The sequence below is a fragment of the Penicillium crustosum genome, assembly GCF_028827405.1.
Source record: "Penicillium crustosum strain IBT 35664 chromosome Unknown utg000003l_segment0_segment0, whole genome shotgun sequence".
NCBI lineage: Eukaryota > Fungi > Ascomycota > Eurotiomycetes > Eurotiales > Aspergillaceae > Penicillium > Penicillium crustosum.
The window spans coordinates 4,785,971-4,808,955 of record NW_026623124.1 but is presented as its reverse complement, the minus strand read 5'-3'; the positions used below and the strand labels follow the sequence as shown (position 1 = coordinate 4,808,955).

Sequence of the window (22,985 nt, the reverse complement as noted above, 5' to 3'; positions counted from 1 at the left end):
AGGCTTGGAATGACAATTTGCATCTGACTGGTCAGTGCATATCCAAAAAGTCAACCGCGTCCACGGTGCTCCTTTGCATGTGACATTATGATTCACGTTTCATTGCAGCCCAATTCAAGGGTCTTGTCTGGTCTGATGGGGAAAATCCTGCGATTACTTTGGTCGGTGTTGGTGTTTGATTCCTTTCTCTTCTTTTCTGTTATTTCTCCCCTCCCCTCACCTTACATTTATGGCAGAGAAACTGCTTCCTTTTTTCTTGGCGGTTTCTCCTGACCCCCTGCTTTTGGTCTACCGTATGATTTAGTAATTCTCCCCTTGTTTTGACATGCGGCTATAGCATCTATCCTTGTCTGTTTTGTTTCGATGTATATAGCTATGCCGCGATCTGTTCTTTTCTCTAATAGAACGTGTCTTTCGAAAACTAATATGATTTATTCTTCTGGTTAACTCTTTTTATATTTTCCATGGTCTTGTACTAAGAAATTGCCGGCACCTACAGGCCTGGGGGGGGTTTGTCGTTAAGATAGTCGTTGTTTCCCAATTTGGAGGTTCCTTCCTTCCTTGTTTGTTTGTTGTCACGAGTTACCAAAATTCAGTATAAAAGTTCAATTTGTCTCCTCGCATATCCCTCCTACCCTCATTTCTCTCTCTCTCTCTCTCTCTCTCTCTCTCTCTCTCTCTCTCTCTCTCTCTCTCTCTCTCTCTCTCAATCCCGGGACCAACTACCGGTGGGAAAACAATGATCGCCGGTATTGTGTAGCGTGGACCCGATACCAGAATGCACTTCCAGAAGTCACCGTCCGGTTCGGCAATTTCTGACAGCTTGGGCCCTAGCAAAAGCGGCTTGCACGGATGGCTAAACCCAGGTTGCAGCACAACAAGCTTGGCCAACTATCCATGGAAAGCTGTTTGTAATTTGCCCCAAGTGCGGAGAGTTCAAGGTGAAGAAAGGAAAAGGGAAATTTAAGTACCTTTACGTGAATTGCTAGGAATCTTGAACCATTTCCTACAACCATGAAAGATACCCGACAAGAGACTCCCTTCCTACCTAGGATATCATTATGTGAGTCGTGCATTAAGCAGATAGCCAGAGACAGAATCGAAGGGAATAATGTGGCGGCACCTGGAGAGCAATTAATAGCAAATCCACAGCCTACCTTTTTCGCATTGCTAAACTGGGTGGCTTCCCAAAGAAGATAGTCAGGCTAATCGAAATTCCCAGCCAGCGTGAGCGTCTCAAACGGTGTTGGTCAAAAAGCACAAACTGGAACTCCATTGGGTTGGTTCTTCCCCACTTATGCTTAATTGATCTGCACTAACAGTGTGATATAATAGACTACCAGGGACCTCCGGAAGAATATAATCTCTCTCATTTATTGGGCTAGTGGGCTTGCACTGGTAGAGGTAATGGTGAGGTTAAGCGCTGGACGAATACTGCTTATCTTTGCGAGTATTCAATCGGGACCAAGAAGATATTTGAGACGTACATGGCTACCCTGGTCAAATACAATATTATGCTATTGCACTTAACTCACTGCATAGTCCCTCTTCAGTCTGTCTCTGGGACTACGATCACACGTTGAGATATCCTAAACTCTGTTTCTAGTGTTTCCACGGCGCTAGAGCCAAATTTCATCAACCTCAGATTGGTTTTATACGGCACACTTCATTTCAATTAGATTCCAAAGGAAATAAATATAAGCCCGAAGTTCACAAGTGAGAGGAATTTGGAAAAAAAAAAAAAAAAAAAAAAAAAAAAAGTAGGATAAAGAAAAGCAAAGACGAGGATGCTGTATACTTCGGATATTGGATTATCCGGGTCGATTTTCTTCCGCATCATCTTCCAGCCGCCGACACCAGCGGTGACGGCTCCATATTCATTTCATACAATTTCATACAGCTTTTTGAAAAAGAACTCGCTTCTTTTTCCCTTCAGCCATGCCTCGCAACAACAAAAAGGCCAAAAGTGCCCCTCCATCACGTCCTCGCGGACCAGGCAAATCATCTGGCCAATCTTCCAACCCTGCCAAGGGACAGCAGCATGGCAATGGGCAAAAGCAGGGTAGTGGCAATACCAATGCACCTAAGAAAGCTTCTATGCAAGCAAACCAGAGACCTATCGTGCCGTTTTTGAGGAAGGATCGCATCCTCTTGATTGGTGAAGGTGAGCTTTTTCTTCTGTTTTAATTGACTATATCACCCTGCGTTCTTCAATTTATGCAAGAATTGTATTGCAATCAATTTCGACACATATATTTCCTCGCAGGGTCCATCCCCAGAGCTGTGTTTTCACTTTGATATATGAAATTGAACCAACATGCATTCTTATATAAAAATAAGAACATGCAACATGCTTCAACCCCGATTTATCTATTATATCTGGAAAGAATAAATTCTAACAACCACTAGGTGACTTCTCATTCGCCCGTTCTCTGGCAAAGCAATACAAGTGCCGCAACCTATGCGCCACATGCTATGATTCCAAGGAAGCACTGTACAACAAGTACCCGCAAGCTCCTCAGAACATCTCAGATATCCTGAACGCATCATCAAAGCCAAAAGTAGAAAGCAACGAGCCCGAAGAGCAGCCAGAAGAGAGCAAATCCGAAGAGCAAGACTCAACCAATCCCAATCCCAACCAGCAAACTCCCAAAGTCATCTTTTCCGTAGATGCTCGCAAACTCGGCACTCCAGCAGGCGGCGGCAAGGAAATCCGCACAGGATTCACCCGCCGCGAGCGCAAAAGACCGGCCTGGTACCAGCAGAACGAGCCAGCAGGACCACCATACCAGCCCGGCGGGCCGTGGGATGTGATCTGTTTCAATTTCCCTCATGTGGGCGGACTCTCTACGGACGTGAACCGACAAGTTCGCGCGAATCAGGAGCTGTTAGTTGCGTTCTTTAAGGCTTGTGTTCCTCTTGTTTCGAAGCCGCCGCCGCTCATGGATGCCGATGATGATGAGTGGGTGTATGCTGATGGGGAGGAGAGTGAAGAGGAAGATGAGGATGAGGATGATGAAGGAGGAGAAGGGGAGGAGCTTGGGAAGGATGATGATACTACCGGGAAGGGATTCCGTGTTGGGCCTGGTCAGATTCTTGTGACTCTGTTTGAGGGGGAGCCGTATACGCTTTGGAATATTAGGGATTTGGCGAGACATGCGGGACTGGTTGTTGTGACTAGTTTCCGGTTTCCTTGGACTTCTTATGAGGGGTATTCGCATGCGAGAACGGCGGGACATATTGAAGGGAAGGATGGGGAGCGTGGAGGATGGAGGGGGAGGATCGGGAGGCTCGGATGTATGTCTTTGAAGTGAAGCAGAAGGAGCCGACGAAGAAGGGAGGAAAGAAGAGGAGCAGGGATGATGATGATTCTAGTGATAGCGAGTAAGGGCTGGAATGTATATTATCATGCTTTAAAATAGAACTGTATAAAGTGGGCTGTAGCTTAGCTTGTTTCATCCTTCTGCTCGAATTCACGTTCACATTATGTACACTTTCTTCATCTCGCTCTCTTGGAAAACCTCTCCTGTTGTTGGGTCTTTGACGGTGCCTGATTCCACTGATCCCATCTTTCTGCTGATCTCGATTAGCCTTTGCTTCCCGTAGACTCGGCCGTTTGGTAGAACTATTGGGTCGCTTTCCACATAACTCTTTGAGTGGTGGGCGTATGGCATCTTGCGTGCAAGCTCATTCAGTTCGGTGGAGCAGATAGGACACACAGATGTCGACGTTGACTGTGAGTTTGAGCTGGATGATGTAAATGCTGAATGGCATAGAGGTGTTTTGAGAGCGGAGAGTCCTGCAGACAGTGCAATATGTAATAATGGCTGTGATGGCAATGAAAGTAGCTCATGGTGAGTCTGAATGAAAAGCTGTGCGAGATAACTCCAGCGGCTCAGCGCAAAAAGAGACTATATTGCATCAGTAAAAAGTCAACTAATCAAAAATGAATGTTTGTCTTACTTTGTAAGGCTCGGCTCTTGTGTCTTGTGTGAAAACCAGTAATCCTGCGGCGCGCATAATCTCAGAATTCTGAGATTGATGGTTGGATATGAGGTATTTCTTTGCATGAATTATTGCCTCGATCTTCTTGGACTTGTCTTGTGTCCTGACCATCTCGATATATTGCTGCAACCGGAGTTCGAATTCAAGATTATGCTTTATAAACGTCAAGTTAGCTGAGATTCAAGACAGCACAAGTTTATTTCAACATACCTGGCTCTTCTTCAGTGCGGCCTTATTCTCTCCGCACCACTGCAATGCCTCTTTGGTTTCCCCGCGCCGCAAGCTATCCACAACCCGTTGGCACTGAGTGAATACACCAAGATCCACGAGATCCTCCACCCCCCTATCCTGGGCCAGCTGCTTGGCGCTTTCAGAGTAACCCGAGCGCAGCATGTGGTCAACGAGTAAGCGGTCCAGCCGTACCCTTGACCACTGATCGTACTTGACATCGGCTAGACTCGGTATCTTGTGCAGGGCCTCCAAGTGCTGAATGCGCTTGCGAGATTGGTTGTGGATTTTCTTCTCTTCCTGCTGTAGACTCTCCATTTTCCTTTTGAGACCTTGCATTCTGGATATCATTGCGTCGAGAGCAGCGAGGGTCTGGTCAGGCGTTTGGGTGTTGGAGAGTGAGGCGGAGGCGGTCTCTTTGAGTGCGGGGATGACATATTCCTTTTCTCGTTCGACGGCTCGTTGTACGGTTTTGAAATTCCTGCGGGCAAGTTCATGTGGCAGTCGAAGGAGTGGTTGGTCCTGTGTAAGCACCTCGATTAGGATCCAGTTCATCATAGAGGTGCGGAGTAATTGTTACCAAGATGATGTGACTCTCTGGGTTGAGCTTGGTGGATGTCAGCTCTGCTGCCATGTTGATGAGGCTCAAGTCTCTTTTGCTCTTAGATCCAAGTCCGAAGGATAATAGTCGAGGATTACGGTCTAGACATGAAATGGAGGGGAGGTAAATGCGGAGAGAACGTCCACTCCAGTCACGAGATCTACATCGAGGACAAGCATTGACCGCCTCCATTTGCGGTTACACCACACGATCCTACTCCGTACAGAGTACGGTCTTCTAAATAATTTCACTAAAGTTGATTCTAAAGGGGCATTGAACAAAATAGGTCGTACAAAATATATTATAGTATGGATCATCATAGTGTAGTGTGAGGTTGCCAAAACTCAATTCGATTATAGTGTATATATATATCACAAAAGGGTATCATACATGGAAAAGTCACTTGGTACATACATTTCAAGTCAAATAAGGAGAATATTTAGAAAAAAACACTACCAAAGAAGGCATCTTAAGGCCACATAAGCGACTATTCTTGTACTCAACCATCGCCGCTTTTTGATATCAAAATGTCAATACCCCATCTAACGAATAACGCCTGACTTCCTTTCAATCCCATTTCCCTCAAAAGAACCAGCTTGGTTTGCGAGGTGTATACCAGAGCCCTCCCAAGCAAGTTTCATACATAACTTTTTGTATCGTTCATTTTTGAGATAGGAAAGGTTACAGACATGATCAATGAGCTAGAGCCTAGTTATGTTGTAAGCGCCCTCGTGAAGTTAACAAAGCTTTATCCTGTCTATATAGCTGCATATATATTTCCGAGGTCTAGCTAATACTCTTGGATATAAACCCAAAAAATAACGCCGTGAACAAAGCAAAGCGCCACATGTACGTAATTCACTTGCTAACGTTACTCAGATTTAAAAGAATGGTAGATTCAACAGATAGGCAGCCTTCAATATGAAACTCTGGAATAGAACAAATTTCCCTTTTGACCCAAGACTCCGGAAATAGCAAAATATGGTACAGGAAAGGGACCTGACGGCCTTCCTGGAGTGCATCTAGTCGCTGTCGTCGCTATCATCCTGCTTGGACTTCCGGCGCTCCTTCTTCTCCTTCTTCTCCTTCTTCTTCTTCTTGCGCTCGGCCTTCTCTTCGGCTGTCTCGCCGTCGCGCTTGCGCTTCTTGTCTTCGACCTCCTCCTTCACGGGCTCGGGGGACTCCGCCTTGGGGGTCTCGGTCTCGGTCTTAGTCTCGGTGGCGGGGGCAACAGCGGAGGTTCCGGTGAGGGGAAGGTTGAAGTCCTTGTACTCGCTCTTCCACTGAGCGGGAGTAGCATCGTTGGGGCGGCCGTATTTCTGAGAGGAAAGTTAGTAAGCTGGTACGGAAGCAAAGGCAGTTCAACCACTTACATCGAGAGTTCCGGCGGTCTTCATCTTCTTCTTCTCAAGGGCAGTAGGTCCCAAGCCCCAGCGGCGGGGGTAGAGGTCACGCTCCATGATGCAACGCTTGACCTTGGCAACAACGCCGTGGTCGCAGGTGGTGAGCTCGACAGTGGACATCTGAGCGATACCAATGGCGATAGCCTCACCCTTGGTGGTCATGAGGACAACCTCCTCGTGGCACTCAATACCGGCCTCTGAAGATGAAAAGTTAGTAATGGCCCGGAAATAGAACTCGGGGGGGGGGCATGTTCACATACCGTAGCGGAGAAGACCAGGAATCATGAGCTTGGCACCGTAGCAGACGGCGTTGACAGCGCTGTCCTTGACGACAATACGCTTGTAGCCAGTGAGGAGAGACTCCAGAGGGCTGATGACCTTGCGGAGGTAAGACTCATCGCGGTTGTTGTCGTAGACCCACTGGGCGTCCATAACATCGTGCAGAGTGACCATACCAGGGCCCTCACCCATGGCTCCAGAGCGAACACGGCGAAGTTCCTGCATGTGGGCACCGACACCGAGGAGGAGACCAAGGTGGACACAGAGGGTACGGATGTAGGTACCAGCCTCACAGCTGACCCAGAAGACACCGAGGTGGCGCTCGTTGTCGAACTCGTAGTTCTTGCTCTCGTGGATGGTACGGATACGGAGCTGGCGCTTGACGGCAGAGATCAGAGGGGGACGCTGGAAGAGCGCACCAGTCAAGGTCTCCAGAGCGCGGACGAACTGGGCCTCGCCACCGGGGATCTTGTCGTGGAGACGGATCACACAGACATACTCCTTACCGGCACCCTGCTGGGACTTGACCAGGCGAGTGGCACGGTCAATGCAGACGATCAAACAACCGGTAACCTTGGGATCAAGGGTACCACTGTGACCAGTCTTCTCGGCTCTATAGAGGGTAAGGTGGTTAGCGAAGGTGCGAAACCATTGAGGGGATTTGGTGGATTTTGATTTACCTGAGGATCCGCTTCATCCAAGCCACGACTTCATGACTGGAAGGGTTGGAGGGCTTGTCAAGGTTGATGACACCGGAGCTGATGTATGACTTCAAGTCACGGCTCAGGGGAGAAGAGCCAGCAGGGATAGGGGTGAAGTGACCGGTCCGAACGAGCACTACAGAAAAAGTCAATGTCGGCTGGTCAAGCGTGGAGTTTTGAGGACAAGCGTACGCTTCTCATAGTTCTTAAGCAGAAGCGGCCAATCCGATGTATCAACGGAAGGAACGGACGCTTCAGGCTTGATGGCGTAGTCCATCTCCGAGGTCTTGACGACTGCCATTTTGTTGGTTGTCGTTGAAGGATGCGCGGTGAAAACCCCGAAAATTTGTCGAAGGAAATTTTGCGAGTGCGGCAGCTCCAGCGCCCGAAGTGGTTTAGCGCCTGGAGAAGAAACCACGTGACTTGGAGTTCTCGACTTTTTACGCCTCCGGTTCCAAGCACTTCCAATTTCAAGAACGTTTTTACTAATAATAGAGACTATTGAAGAGAATAATTTAATTGATCCAATAAAGAAGACATTCCAGGACAATTGACTAATTGGGTTCAAGAAATCTGTATTTGTGGACAGATGCATGCCCCAAACCTTGTTCTTGTCAATTATCACTATTAACTATCACTATCTGTCACAAGTCCTGATAGGCACAATGAACGCCGGAACGTCTGTTACATGCAAATTATTTCCCATGCAGGGTTACAACAGACGTAGAGCCTATATGGCTCTCGATCTAACCGAGTCTCCGGCCAGCGCCTCTGCCATTCCAAGAACCCGAAGAGGTCCAGCCGCCCCAGGATGATCCTGACGTCGATGCCGACGAGGGTTGTCCAGCTGGCCGTGGCGCGCGGCTCGCCGTTCCATATCCTCGGTATCCGCTGTTGGGGTCATGGTGGGTAAAGTATCTCTCCACGAAGCCGGGGACAGTGAGGAAATTTCTTCCACCGCCGAAAGTCGGATAGATGCGTGTGAGGAAATCATAAGTATGGGCAGCGACAATGCCCGTGATATCTATCAGCACACTATACCACCCGTTCGTCACCATGCCGACGAGAAGCATTGCGTATGGCAGGAATACCACCGGGATGTCGACGACCCAGAATCTTGTCTTCGTTCCTCGGTTCGTCTGGGAGAACGTATAGACGAAGGCCATGGTCAAGGCTGATTTCAAGTCAGTGTCTGCGCGAGAATGGAACCAATTACGGTAAGCTTACGGGACAAGAGGAAAGGCGCTCCCAGATAACCACCTGCAGTGAGCTTAGGAAAGTTAGCAAATTTGGAAGAGATGTGTTGGACTACCAGGATGACGAGTAAAATAGGATGTGGATGGCATTGGAAAAGAATAGATGATGTATATAGAAATGTAGGGCACCTCCGATACCGACGCGATATGAAATCACGCCAGTGAGCTCGAAAGAAATCCCACCATGCCCACACCTGCACAACACCTGAATTTTGCGAATTATGATGGTGTTGCACAGATGCAGGGGTGCTCTCCCTCGCCTTCAGGAACCGCATTCAGCTAGATTTCGAAGCTGGGCGGGCAGTTATAGCGAGGGATTGGATATGAACGCGAACGCAGAGAAAAAGAACAAAAAAAGCAGACTCTATTGAGTCACTTACCATGATGTTGAAAGCTACGAACAGGAGATAAATGAAGAACTCTCCAGGGGCCATGCTCTTTTCTGCAGCGCTGCCATAGTTGTACACTGTCGGTACATTAGCACTCAGGCCAGGCCAATGTGATACCGAGGCATCATACTGAGGTAGAGATCAAAGACGAAAGAAAATTGTGGTCCGGTTAGTAGAAATGGTGTGACCAGTCGGTAGATCTGCGGTGGCCATGAGAATATCAAGCTCGGCATGAATGGCGCCCAATAGAAGCTCAGTAAGCCGCTATACATTAAAGCGGATTGAACCAGAGTCAAGGCTGTAAGGGTCCTGAATAACAAGTCAGAATGAGAGCTTGAGGCTCGGCCAATAGGGACGTGCATACCTAATGACCGGGGAGCCGCCCAGAAGACATCCATCTTGAGAAGGAATAAGATGCAAAATGGTTAATTGATCACGGCTTAGATCATTACAGCCGCTCACAGAATAGCCAAATTACTGTGTGGTTGAAGAAAGAAAGAGAAGGACAGGTGGAAAGAAAAATGGATGTGGAAAGCTGGCTTCGGGAGAGTTTCTCCGAGATCCGTTGATTATATAATGTGTTATATGGGTCCATCAACGTTCCATCTGTTTCGGCAGCTCACACTAGTTACTGGCTATTACCTGTTTCTAGTTTTAATAAAGGCTCAATGCATTGGTTCCATAGTATGAAGACCGGAATAACTCGTAATAGATGGTCTCTGCCTAAAAGGGTGTGCTATGACCTGAGGGTTCTGGCATCAACTTTGTTTCTAGTCTCAGATCTCATAACCCTAATTTCTCTTTCCTCAATGAACTCCGTTTCATTGGATCTGCATTTCCTGGATACCACCGGCTTTTAAATTATTTGCGTACCTTAGATCCAATATCTGCAAACATTTGATTCTCATCCTTATCAATATTGAGCCAACTTTGTTCGACGACCTCGCGATGTTTAGGACTCCGGATCTTGAAGACCGCTTTGGTAGAAGGGGCCAAAGAAAGGAAAGTTCCTCCCTTGGAGGCAATGTTAAGCAGTTTAGCCTTACGATCAAAGCCTGCTGGGGGCAGGATGTCGTAAGCCCACAGGCAACGGGGCAGTCCCATGTACAAGGATCGCTGGAGAAACTTGCGACGACCGAAGCCGAAGCCAGCTAGCGGGAGATCGGGGTTTTTGATCCAGCGTTCAGGGCGGAAGGCTTCTGGATCCTTGTGAATTTCCCCATCGCGCTCCAATCCCCATTGATTGGTGACGATGACAGAATTCTTTGGGATACGGTAGCCGATGTACTCGTCATCTTTGGAGACAGCGTGAAGCATCCCAATGGGGGCCACGGGACGCCACCGATGGGAGTCGATCCGCACCGACCACTTCGTCTAGCTGTGCTTGAGCCTTGCGGGTGCATTTGGAGAATAAAGTGGCGTTTGTAATGAGAAGATGCATCGTATCGTTGGATGACAGGTAGGCTCCAACCATAAGTTCACCGGCTATATAGCAGACCTAGTTCCAGGAAATTCTCTCTTTTTCCTTTTGGCGCATGAGCTCCTCGGACCAACAACAGTTTCCCGTGGTCAACGCCGCTTTGATGACTCCACCCATAAAATGGATTTCCTCGTCAAACATTTGCTTACCGAGGCGCTTCTAGGGGGCAAGGGGCGCCGGAAGACAGTTAAGCGATGGGAAAATATCGACCAGAAAGGAGGCCCGGTGGAAACCAGTGGACTTGCGGAGAGCGAACTCGCCAAGCTCAAGGAATTTGGATTCAGTTTCGGCAGACATCCGTTTGCCGAGAACCAAGGTAAAGGTCACACCCTGAGTAAACTTCGTGATGATATCAGAGCAATCGTCGCCCACGGTGAGCAGATTCTGCATAAGGCTCCAACTCTCGAGCTCATGGAATTTTCTGTAAGATTTGAGGGCAGTGGGGTTGAGAAAGACAGTCTCGATCCGATGCAGTCGCTACCAGTTGTCGTTATACGGCTGTAGGCTTGGCTGAAGACCGTTCGTCATACATTCGTTCGCATATATCATACGCGGCCGGGTGCTGTAGATAAGACCGCGTTTATCAAGGAGATCATTGGCGACCTTGGGTGAACCAATGATGATAACGTTGAACCCCGAGAATTTCAGACTGATAAGAGGTCCATATTGATTGTGCCAAGCCTTGTATTGCTTCCATTGCAGTTCAGTGGGGTGTTGGTGAAGGTTGCCGATAGTGGGCAAAGCCTTGGGGCCGGGAGGAAGAGGTTTGAGGGGAGCAGAAGTGAAAAATCGATGATAGATAACAGAAGACACAATAAGAATGATCACTGCTATGACCAATCGTTGAGTGAATCCCGTGCCCTCTAATAATCGAACACCTGCAGAGGCTGTTGCACTAAACGAAGGAAAAGCAGTGGGATTTATCTTGGATGCTTCCATCTTGGTGTTTTCTCTTTTCCTTTGCCCTGATGTTGTGGGGTTTGGAGGAGAACATATATATAACGAAACCAAAAGGATGTGAACTTAAATCTTCGAGGGCTTCTGTGAGGATATTACAGAAGGCAAATTCTCCTTCCTATCATCCACAGCATTCAATCGGACGGTGGAAATATGCAACCTGTACATATTCTCAAACAACGCACTACGGACAACGACGTTAAGCTCTTTGTCCGCAAGTATATGAAATCCACCGGGAATGCTCGGTATCGCAAGCAGCAAATTTCCATCTATATGAAGGCCGCAAGGGCGATTGTAGCAGAATTGGGGCAGAAGTTAGGGGAGTGTGCGGAGTTGAACGCGGCTTTAGATTACTTGGAATTTCAGTAGGAGAAACAAGCGTTTGGGGGAATTGCTTTCGGTTTGAACTGTTGTTTTAAAATGTGATACCTATCTAAACCATGACTCTTCTTTTGACCACTTTGTCCCTGTAAAAAAGAAAGGAAAGATATTCCTTGGCGCTCAGTCTGTGTCAAAGGTCTATACTCGGCCCGTCAGGCCCTAACCCGGAGAAATGTTAGCGGGCCAAGTGAGCTTGATCGCCAGATGCAGATGATACAGATGATTTACACGAGATGGTCGACTCGAGAGCATCGTGATTTAGCGTAACATCACTTTTCTTCACTTTCACACGGATATGTACTGGATAATGCCTGGCACTCGAGACTTTTCCTTTTCCGTTTTAGTGCTCACCCTTGGCCGCTTTTTGATCACCAACCACCTGGAAGTGGATGGCGCCCAATCAGGGGTGCTGTACTTCGTATATGGTGCTGATCGGCGAATTGGTTTGTGAAAAGCATCTCAGTATTCGTAAAGGATCCTTAGCTGCAGACGCCAAGTTCGGCTGATTGAATTGTCAGGGCCAAAAAAGAAAACTATGACCATGCTAATTGAGGTTAGTTTACTCCGTACTTTCTGAATTGATCCCTGTCTTTGCCCTTCTCTCTTCTTTCTCGCACCTCCCTCGATACGTTCTATCTTCATCTCAAATATGGCAGTGTTTCCGTTCAACCTGAAATATTCCGCTGTTATTGTAATGGTGGCAGCGCTTGTGGCTGGTCTCGTCTTTGCTCTCGCCCATGATGCCTTTTACCAAAGTCTGAATGGAAAGCCTATACTCAAAGCTCAACCGCTCGCTGGATTGACTTCCTCCTTCAATATATCCGACCAGCAGGTTTACCTTTCTCTCGGTACTTTGTTTGCCTTCCTAGTCAAGAGTTTTCTTGGAGCGTCCGTCTCAACGGTCTTTGATCAATTTGTTTGGAAATCCATTCACGGCCAAAGAACTAAAATTGGTATTATCGACGATCTACTCTTGGTCCTTAAAAATGGCTTTACGGTTCTCAATCTTCAGTTATGGAAGCGTTCCCCGATCAGTATGACGCTTGCTCTGATTTGTTGGCTTCTTCCTACGACGTCTATTATCTCGACCGCTACATTAAGCGTACATTTAACTTCCTTTAATGAGTATGTGATGAAACGAACTCCTCGGGTCGATTTTACTAGCGCGAATTTTGGCGTCTTAACTTCGGGCGTATATGTGAATACAACGCCGAGTAAGTGGGCTACTGCCTATATGGGCCCTTCGTCGGAAACCGAAAGCATTGTCAGTAGTGTCGCCACACAAGGTACAATTTTGCAAATAGAGCCACCAGCTGCCAACTCGTCGTGGTCAGTGGAATTCTATGGTCCTATGATCGTCTGTGACAATGTGAACCAGACCCTTGCCAATCATATCACTCAAGACGTTGTCCTGGCTATCAACGCATCCAAGGTCATTACAAATGACACACAGGAGCTAGTGAGGTACAGTTATCTTTCTTGGGCACCGGAGTCAGATACTCTGAATGGCTCTACTCCTTTTTATCACGCAAATGGGAGTGATACATACACTCAACGGTCGCTTGGGCTTGGTCCCCTAGTTCAGAGTCCAGATGATCTATCGCGAGTCTGGGGTCCGGAAAAGCCTGGAGTTGACGGGCCACCTCTATCTCTATTTGTTGCCACCTTTCCCCGTGCTTTGGAATACACCAAATTCCAGCAAGTTATAAAAAACATGGACAGAGCTGTACAGAATGCAACGATTGTACATTGTGCGCTTCACAATGCATCATACCAGGTCGATCTCACCTACGTCAATCGAGACCAAACAATCCATGCGAGAGATATTACAGTCCTTAATGGCGTTAGCCATTTTGGCGGTGTTACCAATGTGGACTTCAAGGAGGGTAAAGCTTCTTCCGATACTTCCTTCTTACACAACCCGTATCTCATGGAGTCTTTGTCTTATCAGTCTATAATGGAGGCGTTTGGACGTCTTTTGTTTGGATCGGTCAGTAACGAGATACATGTTATTAAAAGCGCGCAAAGCAATCAGAATGGGATCATTTCAGGAACAAACAATCTGAATACCTCTATCCTAACAACATCATTGAAGAATACGGAAGAGATCAGATTCATTCAATCTATTATAAGCCCGGGTCCTAAAAGTCCATTTGAGGATTACTGGGATGGGAGATCTGTCAGAGCGTCAAATGAATCTTCTCCGGTGTTATCCAAAGCCCTTGAGGAACTTTTCCGGAATATCACTTTTTCTCTCATGAGCTCCAACATGTTCCAGTAAGTATTTCCAGTCTAGCCTTTACACTGTTCGCACTAATCATTCATCATAGACCCAATTACACAGTGGACGCAGTGCCAGATACCAATGTGACTATTACCTCTTACCACAATATCTACGTCTACACTCGACCAATTCTCTGGGCAGCCTACGGTACTGCATTAAGCGTCACCACATTGTGTGTTGTCGCCGGCATCTTGCTCTATCTCTCCAGCGATGGGTCCTACACCAGTAAATTCTCGACCATCCTCAGGGTCACTCGGGGCGCCGTGATATCCACGGAGCTCGACACGAAAGACTACAGTGGTCTTGACCCGCTTCCGGTTCACATTGCGAATGCGAAATTGACCACCGGCTATAACCCAGACCATCCTGACAAGGCGTCATCCACAGACTCTCTGAGACACCGAGAATCAGCAGCTTCTAGTCAACTACTTCAAACCAGATCGGATAAAGTCGTCAATGAGAGCAACGAAGAGAAGTAACACGATGTAACTGCCAGCGGAGCAGTTTCGGAGCGTACTGGATACTATCTTCTTTCCTACGGTTGATGAATTATGTACTTAATTATATAGAGAGTCGATTTCACGTACCTCCCCCAAAGCTTTCGTATCAATGGGGCTGTGATTAGGCCGCGGCAAGTGCGGAGGGCACTCTCCCATCCCGCGGATTGTGGACATCATTTTAGTATCCGCATCCTCCCCGTAGGGAGTTGAGGATATCTGCGGGTGGTCCGCGGATGTCTGCAAACTACATCAGCACTAAATCAGTCATTCTATACGTTACTGAACTAAGATATGATCACGGATCCAAGTCCGTGCTAATATCTACTCAGTAAGCCTGAGCCTGAGCACCCTCATAAGAGCGGCGGTATACGAAGTGAGGTATATCCATGGATAACTATATCCTAGCTATTAATAATAGCGGGGCTTACTCCAAATATCGAACTCCTGCAGAATCAATATTAGTGCATCACAGTCCCCATAACTTAACGTGTTATTCCGACCTCGTCCGCGCAGTACCCCGAACAGCCAACCCTCCATCTGGACCTTCAATCCACACATCCCAAGCCCCGGTATCATTCTTAGGCTTGCCACAAATCACCAGCTCCTGTTCAACAAAAAGCGGCACTAGATTCTTATATTCAATGTCACTGACGCAGAGATTCAATTTACTCAGCTGTTGTTGAAGTACACTCAACAGAAGCGTGAGCGTCAATGGACCATGCACCAAAAGATTTGGATATCCCTCCTGGTTCTGAGTATAGCCCTTATCAAGGTGAATGGAATGGGCATTGAAAGTCAGTGCCGAGAACCGGAATAGCAGCGCTTTAGTAGGTACGATGGTATGGCGGAATGTCGCGTCGGAGGGGGCTATATTACGCCAGAACAATTAGCACATTTAACATCATACCCAATAGCAGAAAATATATGCTCACGTTTCACAATCCTACCAGGCTTTCCGAACTGCGCCTTATCGGCCTCGATTTGGGCGCTGGTTTTTAGACGCATGAAAATAAGGTCCCGGTTCTCAATGACCGACGATTCTCCCGCGTTCTCTTCGTTCTCTTTCCATATCCGGTCCCAGGTCTCATCGGCTGTTTCTTGTTCGGGAACGTTGCCAATGCGTCGCTCAATGGTGACAATCACTTTCTCGTCACCCTCGCGACCCTTCACTGTCACGTTGCGGATGGATTCTATGCACACTGCGCGGCTTCCATCCAAAGGTGGACTGCGCACGGGGAATCTTAGATTTCCACCTGCCCAAAGGCGTCGATTAAATGGTTCGCCCGGTGTGTGTAACGTATCTGTGCAGTCCGGGAGTAGTTGCGACAAGGTCACCTGCGGCGGGAAGTAGATTAAGTGGTGACCGACTGGAAGCGGGGACGGGTTCTGTAATGACGGTAGAGTCGCATAATCGGCGGGGTTCTGATATTTTGTCTGAGATTGTGGAAGAATATCACGGAGTGTGAGGTTCAGAAGATGCGAGGGTTGGGGGTGTAGATAGTCGTAAGTCAACGGGAGCTTCCTTGTGGTCAGTTCGTGACGCAAGCGCTCAGAGAGCGAGGAGTAAGTCCGACATGTATGACTCCTGCCTCGCAAAGAGATCAGGGGTCGGAGTGAATTTGTCTTCATGAGCAAAGACACTGAACTGGACGGGTATTAAATCGCAAGCTTCACTTGGTATCATAGACTCCGCGTTTGGTTTGATTTGTTTGTCTGTCGCTCATTGCCTATATCGGAACTGCCCCAATATCGGAATTCAGCCCACTCACCGCTTGGAGACCCGATGTCGCCTGTCGATGAAATGACCAGTCCGATTATTTGATTTGAATCAAATAGGTTCAGCCCAATTCACGCGGAGAAGACCAAAAAGACCACTCCATACTTCATAATGACACCCTTGAGAGTCGCCTTCCTAGGACCGCTGGGGTCCTTTTCGCATCAGGTACAAACTTTACCCCACATCCCTGCAAATACAAATTACCTTGATTATTGATCCCTGTTCTAGGCTGCTGCAGAGTCCTTTAGCAAACAATCCGCCGAATTACAACCTCAAGTCTCATTCCCAGATGCCTTCGCCGCGCTCCAAAACAAAAAAGCAGACTACGCCGTGATTCCGTTCGAGAATTCCACCAATGGCTCCGTGGTGCAGACATTAGACCTCTTGGCAGACCGAGATGGTCTATATAAAGACGTGAAAGTGTGTGGGGAATATTACCTGACAGTGCATCACTGCTTAATGGTGCGCAAGGGCACATATCCCGGCGGTTGGGCAGAGTACGACGGCTCAATAACCAAGCTATACACACACCCGCAGGCGTGGGGCCAGTGCGAAACCTTCTTGACGAAATACTTCAAGGGCGTCGAGAGACAGGATGTCACGTCCACGTCCAAGGCGGCGGAGATTGTCTCCAAGGAGACAACGGAACGAGGCGCTGCTATTGCCAGTCGCTTCGCGGCAGAACAACACGGGACGGACGTGCTCGTGGAAAACATTGAGGACAGAGCAGACAATACCACCCGCTTCCTGATCTTCAGGAATGTGCTCGATGAACGAACTGCCCAGCTCAAATTTGAGCAGCCGAACCCGCCTACATTGGAAGCCGAATCTGCCCTTCAAACCACGCACAAGACCTTGATTACCTTCACGATTGATCATTCATCTCCCGGTGCATTGGCAAATGCGCTGTTGATCTTCAAGGCTCATGGCTTGAATCTTACGAGCATTAACACAAGGCCGAGTCTGAAGAAGTCGTGGCAGTATATCTTTTTCGTTGAGTGTGGAAGGACACCCTCAGATGAGAACAAAGAGGCTGTCCACAAGGCTCTTGATGATTTGCGTCAAGTCACTGAGACACGTAGGGATTTGGGGACCTGGAATGATCAGTTAAGTGTAAGCAATGCTTAACTTGATTGACTGGTTCTAGTTGGAGACTCACCTTGGTCATTTTGAGAGCAACGCATTGATGATTTTGCAAACGCACTGAAAGCGTCATGTCATATATGTTGAAGATATCTCGGTTTACTATACGAATAAATGAAATAAAAATGTACGCACTGTCGATGGTATGGACAAAGTGTACAGCGCAAGATAAAGCAGCAAATTAATAAACAATAAAATAGCACCTTCTATATCAACCCTTTCGGGTGCTTTTTTTTAATAACGAGCAAATAAGGAGCGAAGTACCAAATAATGCCATTCAGAGATGAAACGACAGAACTGGCTGAGAAATATAAAACAATCCAACGCCGTCCGGCTCACATAGAGTAAGCAGTGCAAGCAGCGGTGGATGACCAAATGTTGCAGAAAACTGCACCCAACCTTTCAAATTGCAATTTAAACCTCATCTTCATCTCAGACACTGAGGTGACCTCAGTGTGCGTATCTTGGAGCTTGGACGACACTATACTCAAACATTAGTCAAACCCGCGAGCGATGGTCTATCTGGATGTCTCACCTCTGAGCAGCTTCACGGAGCTTGGACCAGACCTTTTTTGTTATCCTTTACGGATGCCTTGGTTCCATTGCGGGAGCCGCCTGTATGATCCACAGGGCGAGCCGTCAAAAGACTCGCCGCGGGAGCTTCTGGCCGTTCATCCTCGCTCTCTGCGAGGGGGCAATACCGTCAATCTGCAGAGATAAGTTAGTATGAATATAAACACACACACAAAAAAAAAGGAAACATACCGTCGTAGAACTCGTCATCATCGCTGTGATCGGCAAGCTGTTCAAAGTTGACCTTGTATCGGAGAATGGCACCGATACCACCGAATCCCTTGACGAACTGGTTTCCTTCGCCGGATCGGTCAGACACGAACTCCAGGTTGGCACCGAAGTCCTTGTAGGCCTCAGCAAGCCACTCGAGGAAAGAGCCTGATTCAATAACCTCCATATCCATTCCAGTTTCCTTGTCCTGGAAAAGGTCCTTGTTGGCTTCCTGGGCCTTGTTTGTGTGGACAATGACCGTGTTGCCTTCCGCATTCTTCATGACCCAGCGAGTGATCTCCAAGTTCTCGTGGACGATCAAGATTTCAGCAGCACCAAGCTCCATTGCCTTGAGTGTGTCTTCAATACCGTAGCAGACCTTGCCGGTATCTTGACTAATCTCCTGGAAGTACTGGCCAATAAGCTTCTTCTCCTGAACGAACTTGACGTTGCTCAGGGTCTCGCCAGCCAATTCAATGGCCTGGTTGAAACCGTTCTCGCCACCGTAGGAAACATCGACAATCTTGATAACCTTGGATTGCAGACGACCATCGAACAGGTCGGACTGGTTCAGGTCGTTCTTGAAATCGGCGGAACCAGCCAACACCAGACCGGCGACATTAGGCTTGTCGTTGGTGATGTAGTTCTGAACAGCCAACTCGGCGATCTTGCGGACGTAGTTGTGACGCTTTTCCTCACGGAGACGCGAGAAACGCAGAGCGGATTGACCACCACGGCCCTGTGGGGATCAGTATGGACGAACATCGTACTCAATCAGTCTGGGGCCACTCACGTGCTTCTTGGGCAGATCAACGGTGAGACGCTGAAGGATCTCACGAGTGTTACCACTGAGAGTACCGAACAGAGTACCGTTACCATCCATGACAATGAAACCGAACTTCTGATCAGCCTCGAGAAGTTCACTCAAGGCTTCAGTGTGGAACTTGTTATCACAAAGGTAGAGGGAGGTGTTGATGGGCTTGAACGGTTCGAAATCGATGTTAATTTTGCGCTCCTTTCCTTCCGAGGTGATAATTTCACCACAATACACGACCAGTCCATTGGGAGGGACCTTGTTGTAGAGCTTCAGACGCTGCTGAGTAGAGGTAATGGCCGACAGCACGGAGAGTCGGTTCACTCGAGACTTAATGTTGGAGGCGGTACCCTATTGTGCGATTAGGCGGTGTTCGGCGCAGACAGAACGGGGGGATATGGTTTCACGTACATACTCTTCAGCCAACATCTTGGCTGCTCTGCTAATCTGATCCTTGGGGGCTGAATTGACGTGTTAGCAGCGACAGTAGGTGGCGGGGGGCAGTGACAGCGCACGGATAATGAGCGAAATCATGGAGGTTCCATTTCCACGAGCGGATTCAAGACGCTTGATCAGCTTCTTGACCTTCCAGATCTCGATATTCTTCTCAGCTTCGTTCGGCGGAGGGGCGCTCATCTTGGCGAGGCGACAGTTGATCAGGGAAGAAAGTTATCGGAGGCCCTGCGGACGCCTGAAGACTCAGTCAGTAATGGGGGGCGGAAGTCGGCGAACAAAGATTTAGACTTGCCTATTTTACACCTAAGATCAGTTAGTAGGTTTAAAAAAATGTGTAAAAAATGAATACTGATATTTTTTTTCCTTAAATATTCATAGATTCAACAAAGAAGAGTACATACCTTAACTGAATATGACGTTTAAAAGCGACAGCAAATTTCCTCGTGGGGTTGGACATACACAAGTTTGTTCGAGGGGTCGGTTGGCACGCTGAGGTAAGCCAGGGCTACCCGTGACGTATTGGTACTTGCCCAGTTATGGCCTAACACCCGGGTGGTCAGGTACAGGTACATTCTTTTACACCCCCCAGGGTATTTAGATATATGTACATGTGTGTAGGTAGGTAGTATATGCTTCATGGTAATAGGCAAGTATCCATACCAGTTCTGAACTAGGCATAGTATATATATAGATTACAAAACATCTTCAATACATCTCTCTTACGTATTAGATTTCCCTAAAACCACCGTTAGGCCTTGGAGAAAGTCGTATGACTGCATTCTCCCTGTTTACATGTATATATGCCTATGTAGTTATATACATATAGAAAAGTCCTCTGCACGGTTTATGGTTTATGCCCTTTACCGTCTTTAAATATATTTGAAACGGTATCTAATAACATAACTAAGCGTTATTATATATAAGTGGACGTCCCTAATACCATCCACCTTAGAGATTAAACTTCTCACCTCAAGGATAGAGACCATATGAGCGGCTAGCTATTCTTGGATAGAAAATAATAATAATAAATAAATAGAAGAAACAATATATATAAATCTACTCCGTACTAAATTCCTAATGCCCATTCAATTAGTCACATTAAAATCTCTGGCTTATCAAATCTCCGTGATCCGCACCCCACACTGGCGGAAGCTCCTTTTGACGCTAAGCTCTTTTTAATATCGCAGAAGGTTGTTTTCGCGTCTTATCTGTCCCTGGAGCTATCTGTGATAAGAGTGAGGGGAGTTTTTCCTCTTAGTCTTGACTTCCCTTCCTGCACTTCACCTCGGGAACCTCCTCAACTTGAAATCATATATCTTTAGGGTTACTCACTCTACTGCCATCGTGCTGGTAACAAGAAAATATGTCAAGGGCCGAAAGAACAGATGAAGATCACGACAGTGAACCGGTCTACGGCTCATTGAGGATACCGGCTGCGACACCAAGCTCCTACGATTATGGCCATCTGGAGCATGGGAGTCCGACCGCCGAGTCGGAGGTTGGCGGTAGACAGAGGTATGCGATTTCTGTTTGACAAAAGGCAGACCGGTAGCTAATCATTTTACACAGGTCGTCGTCGTACTCAATTCGAGTTCGTCAAGCCGGAGGTCCCAACAGTATAGACAACTTCGCGCGGTCTTGGCAGAGAGCCGCGGCCTTCCCAGAAGTCCTCCCGCGGCGCTCGTCGTTTGTCTCTGCGCACTCGGACGATGAATTCGCCATTGCCACTGGCCAAGAATATGGGCCAAGGAGCTCTCCATCCTGGGGTCGGCACTCGGGTGTGGAGCGGCCTCTGCTTCGGGGGGACTCGGACTCGGACCACGACGATGAGGACTCACGAGCACCTGAGTCTTCCAAGAGGGCACTCCCTAGCACTGGGCTGCTTGCCTCGTCCTTTGATAGAACCTTTGCGACTTCGTATGGCACAATCTCCTCGCGAATGAGCGAGTCGACGCGGAGGAATGCAATCCAATTCCACCGTGAGCACCATCCCCATGTGCATGTGGATGGGTCTGGAGACTTGGACCGGGGCCCATTGCTTGTCAAGCATGTCCAACATGAAGATGGTACCGAGGAGGACATCATCGTTGGGCAATCCACTGTTCCGCAGACTATCTTCAACTCGGTCAACGTGTTAATTGGTATCGGCCTGCTGAGTCTTCCATTGGCGATGAAGCATGCCGGGTGGCTCTTGGGATTGATATTCCTCATCTTCTCGGCAGTTGCCACCTCCTATACAGCCAAAATTCTGGCTAAATGTCTTGATGTCGACCAGAGCGTCGTCACGTATGCTGATTTGGCCTATATCAGTTTCGGGCAAAATGCCCGTTTGATAACCAGTTTCCTGTTCTGCCTGGAACTTTTAGGAGCATGCGTGGCACTAGTTGTGCTCTTTGCAGACAGTTTATATGCCCTGGTACCAGGATTGAGCATCCTCCAATGGAAGATCGTCTGTGGTGTTGTGCTTGTCCCGCTCAATTTCCTGCCGCTTCGATTCCTGAGTATTACCAGCATATTGGGTATAATTTCGTGCACATCAAGTAAGTCTTCTTCCGAACTGAGGCTAAAGATGGAACTAACACTCGAAAGTTGTGGTACTCATTTGCATTGATGGCTTTATCAAGCCAAACTCGCCGGGCTCCTTGCGGCAACCAGCTAATACATTCCTCTTTCCTGAGAATTGGGCTACCCTCCCTCTGAGCTTTGGTCTTATTATGTGTGAGTAAACGGACAAAAAGCAATTATGACTATAAGGCTAACTTGCTTGAAAGCACCATGGGGTGGCCACGGTGTCTTCCCTAATATTTACAGAGATATGCGGCACCCTCAGAAATACGGCAAGAGCCTCTGGGTGACCTACCTCTTTACAGTAAGAACATCAAATGACCAGGATAAAGTTGGATTCTAACAGGTTGACAGTTTACTTTGGACTGCTCAATGGCAATCATTGGTTGGCTTATGTTTGGCGATATGGTCCGCGATGAAATCACTGCGAACATTCTAACCATCACAAGCTACCCACAGTCCCTATCCGTCTGTATTGTAGTCTTCATTTCGATCATCCCGCTCACTAAAGTGCCGTTGAAGTGAGTTCAATGCCTTCATTTATCCTCGGACACTGCTGACAAGAACATAGTGCCCGACCTCTTGTGGCCACATTTGAAGTTCTTTGTGGAATCGGAGGCAGCCATGTGCCTGGGAATGGCTCGGAGGCACTACACAAATTCTCACAGGCAATGGTCCGCGTTTTCGTAGTGGCCTCGATTGTTGTTTTGGCGGTCATCTTCCCGGCTTTCGACCGTATCATGGCTTTCTTGGGGTCGTTCTTGTGCTTCACGATCTGCATCATCTTCCCTCTTGCATTTTATCTCAAGATCTTTGGAAAGGAAATCAGTCGAGGCGAGTACATCCTTGATTGGATTCTGCTCATCATCTCCTCGATATTGGCAGCCGTGGGGACTGTCTGGGCCTTCTTGCCACAAGAAATGCTCACTGCGAACTAGATTCCGCCTGCAGCATGGTACATGGAGTATAATAGCATTTTGTTT

The 22,985-nt window shown here is 47.8% G+C and overlaps 11 protein-coding genes across 11 annotated transcripts; 4 read left to right on the top strand and 7 right to left on the bottom strand.

The window, feature by feature from the left end:
• Positions 1-1,938: 1,938 nt before the first annotated feature.
• N7487_008915 (25S rRNA (uracil2634-N3)-methyltransferase) lies at positions 1,939-3,388 on the top strand (the record flags this gene model as incomplete). The annotated part of the gene is made up of 3 exons (XM_056876645.1): positions 1,939-2,164; positions 2,410-3,211; positions 3,268-3,388. The coding sequence occupies 3 exons, from the start codon at positions 1,939-1,941 to the stop codon at positions 3,386-3,388; spliced, it is 1,149 nt and encodes a 382-aa protein (XP_056728833.1).
• A 91-nt stretch (positions 3,389-3,479) lies between these two features.
• Positions 3,480-4,867, bottom strand: N7487_008914 (FYV10 family protein; the record flags this gene model as incomplete). The annotated part of the gene is made up of 4 exons (XM_056876644.1): positions 3,480-3,911; positions 3,964-4,158; positions 4,216-4,755; positions 4,814-4,867. 4 exons carry the CDS (start codon positions 4,865-4,867, stop codon positions 3,480-3,482), a joined length of 1,221 nt encoding a protein of 406 aa, XP_056728832.1.
• Positions 4,868-5,856: 989 nt separating this feature from the next.
• Positions 5,857-7,518, bottom strand: cbf5 (pseudouridine synthase CBF5; the record flags this gene model as incomplete). The annotated part of the gene is made up of 5 exons (XM_056876643.1): positions 5,857-6,153; positions 6,208-6,434; positions 6,498-7,129; positions 7,197-7,353; positions 7,410-7,518. 5 exons carry the CDS (start codon positions 7,516-7,518, stop codon positions 5,857-5,859), a joined length of 1,422 nt encoding a protein of 473 aa, XP_056728831.1.
• Positions 7,519-7,963: 445 nt separating this feature from the next.
• On the bottom strand, positions 7,964-9,260 carry N7487_008912 (uncharacterized protein; the record flags this gene model as incomplete). Its single annotated transcript, XM_056876642.1, has 4 exons — positions 7,964-8,391; positions 8,445-8,487; positions 8,854-8,939; positions 9,227-9,260. 4 exons carry the CDS (start codon positions 9,258-9,260, stop codon positions 7,964-7,966), a joined length of 591 nt encoding a protein of 196 aa, XP_056728830.1.
• A 463-nt stretch (positions 9,261-9,723) lies between these two features.
• On the bottom strand, positions 9,724-10,179 carry N7487_008911 (uncharacterized protein; the record flags this gene model as incomplete). The annotated part of the gene is made up of 1 exon (XM_056876641.1): positions 9,724-10,179. One exon carries the CDS (start codon positions 10,177-10,179, stop codon positions 9,724-9,726), a length of 456 nt encoding a protein of 151 aa, XP_056728829.1.
• A 322-nt stretch (positions 10,180-10,501) lies between these two features.
• N7487_008910 (uncharacterized protein) lies at positions 10,502-11,281 on the bottom strand (the record flags this gene model as incomplete). The annotated part of the gene is made up of 2 exons (XM_056876640.1): positions 10,502-10,763; positions 10,839-11,281. The coding sequence occupies 2 exons, from the start codon at positions 11,279-11,281 to the stop codon at positions 10,502-10,504; spliced, it is 705 nt and encodes a 234-aa protein (XP_056728828.1).
• A 1,048-nt stretch (positions 11,282-12,329) lies between these two features.
• N7487_008909 (uncharacterized protein) lies at positions 12,330-14,443 on the top strand (the record flags this gene model as incomplete). Its single annotated transcript, XM_056876639.1, has 2 exons — positions 12,330-13,957; positions 14,011-14,443. The coding sequence occupies 2 exons, from the start codon at positions 12,330-12,332 to the stop codon at positions 14,441-14,443; spliced, it is 2,061 nt and encodes a 686-aa protein (XP_056728827.1).
• Positions 14,444-14,954: 511 nt separating this feature from the next.
• On the bottom strand, positions 14,955-16,093 carry N7487_008908 (uncharacterized protein; the record flags this gene model as incomplete). The annotated part of the gene is made up of 2 exons (XM_056876638.1): positions 14,955-15,331; positions 15,397-16,093. The coding sequence occupies 2 exons, from the start codon at positions 16,091-16,093 to the stop codon at positions 14,955-14,957; spliced, it is 1,074 nt and encodes a 357-aa protein (XP_056728826.1).
• A 259-nt stretch (positions 16,094-16,352) lies between these two features.
• N7487_008907 (prephenate dehydratase PHA2) lies at positions 16,353-17,369 on the top strand (the record flags this gene model as incomplete). The annotated part of the gene is made up of 2 exons (XM_056876637.1): positions 16,353-16,406; positions 16,470-17,369. The coding sequence occupies 2 exons, from the start codon at positions 16,353-16,355 to the stop codon at positions 17,367-17,369; spliced, it is 954 nt and encodes a 317-aa protein (XP_056728825.1).
• A 146-nt stretch (positions 17,370-17,515) lies between these two features.
• On the bottom strand, positions 17,516-19,861 carry N7487_008906 (translation termination factor eRF1). Its single transcript, XM_056876636.1, has 8 exons — positions 19,839-19,861; positions 19,730-19,740; positions 19,497-19,672; positions 19,393-19,442; positions 18,961-19,332; positions 18,150-18,906; positions 17,952-18,068; positions 17,516-17,865 (listed from the first exon to the last, which is right to left on the bottom strand). The coding sequence occupies exons 3-8, from the start codon at positions 19,615-19,617 to the stop codon at positions 17,720-17,722; spliced, it is 1,563 nt and encodes a 520-aa protein (XP_056728824.1). The 5' UTR covers positions 19,618-19,672; positions 19,730-19,740; positions 19,839-19,861; the 3' UTR covers positions 17,516-17,719.
• Positions 19,862-20,800: 939 nt separating this feature from the next.
• On the top strand, positions 20,801-22,940 carry N7487_008905 (putative transporter; the record flags this gene model as incomplete). Its single annotated transcript, XM_056876635.1, has 6 exons — positions 20,801-20,952; positions 21,007-21,977; positions 22,027-22,155; positions 22,209-22,306; positions 22,357-22,523; positions 22,574-22,940. The coding sequence occupies 6 exons, from the start codon at positions 20,801-20,803 to the stop codon at positions 22,938-22,940; spliced, it is 1,884 nt and encodes a 627-aa protein (XP_056728823.1).
• Positions 22,941-22,985: the final 45 nt, after the last annotated feature.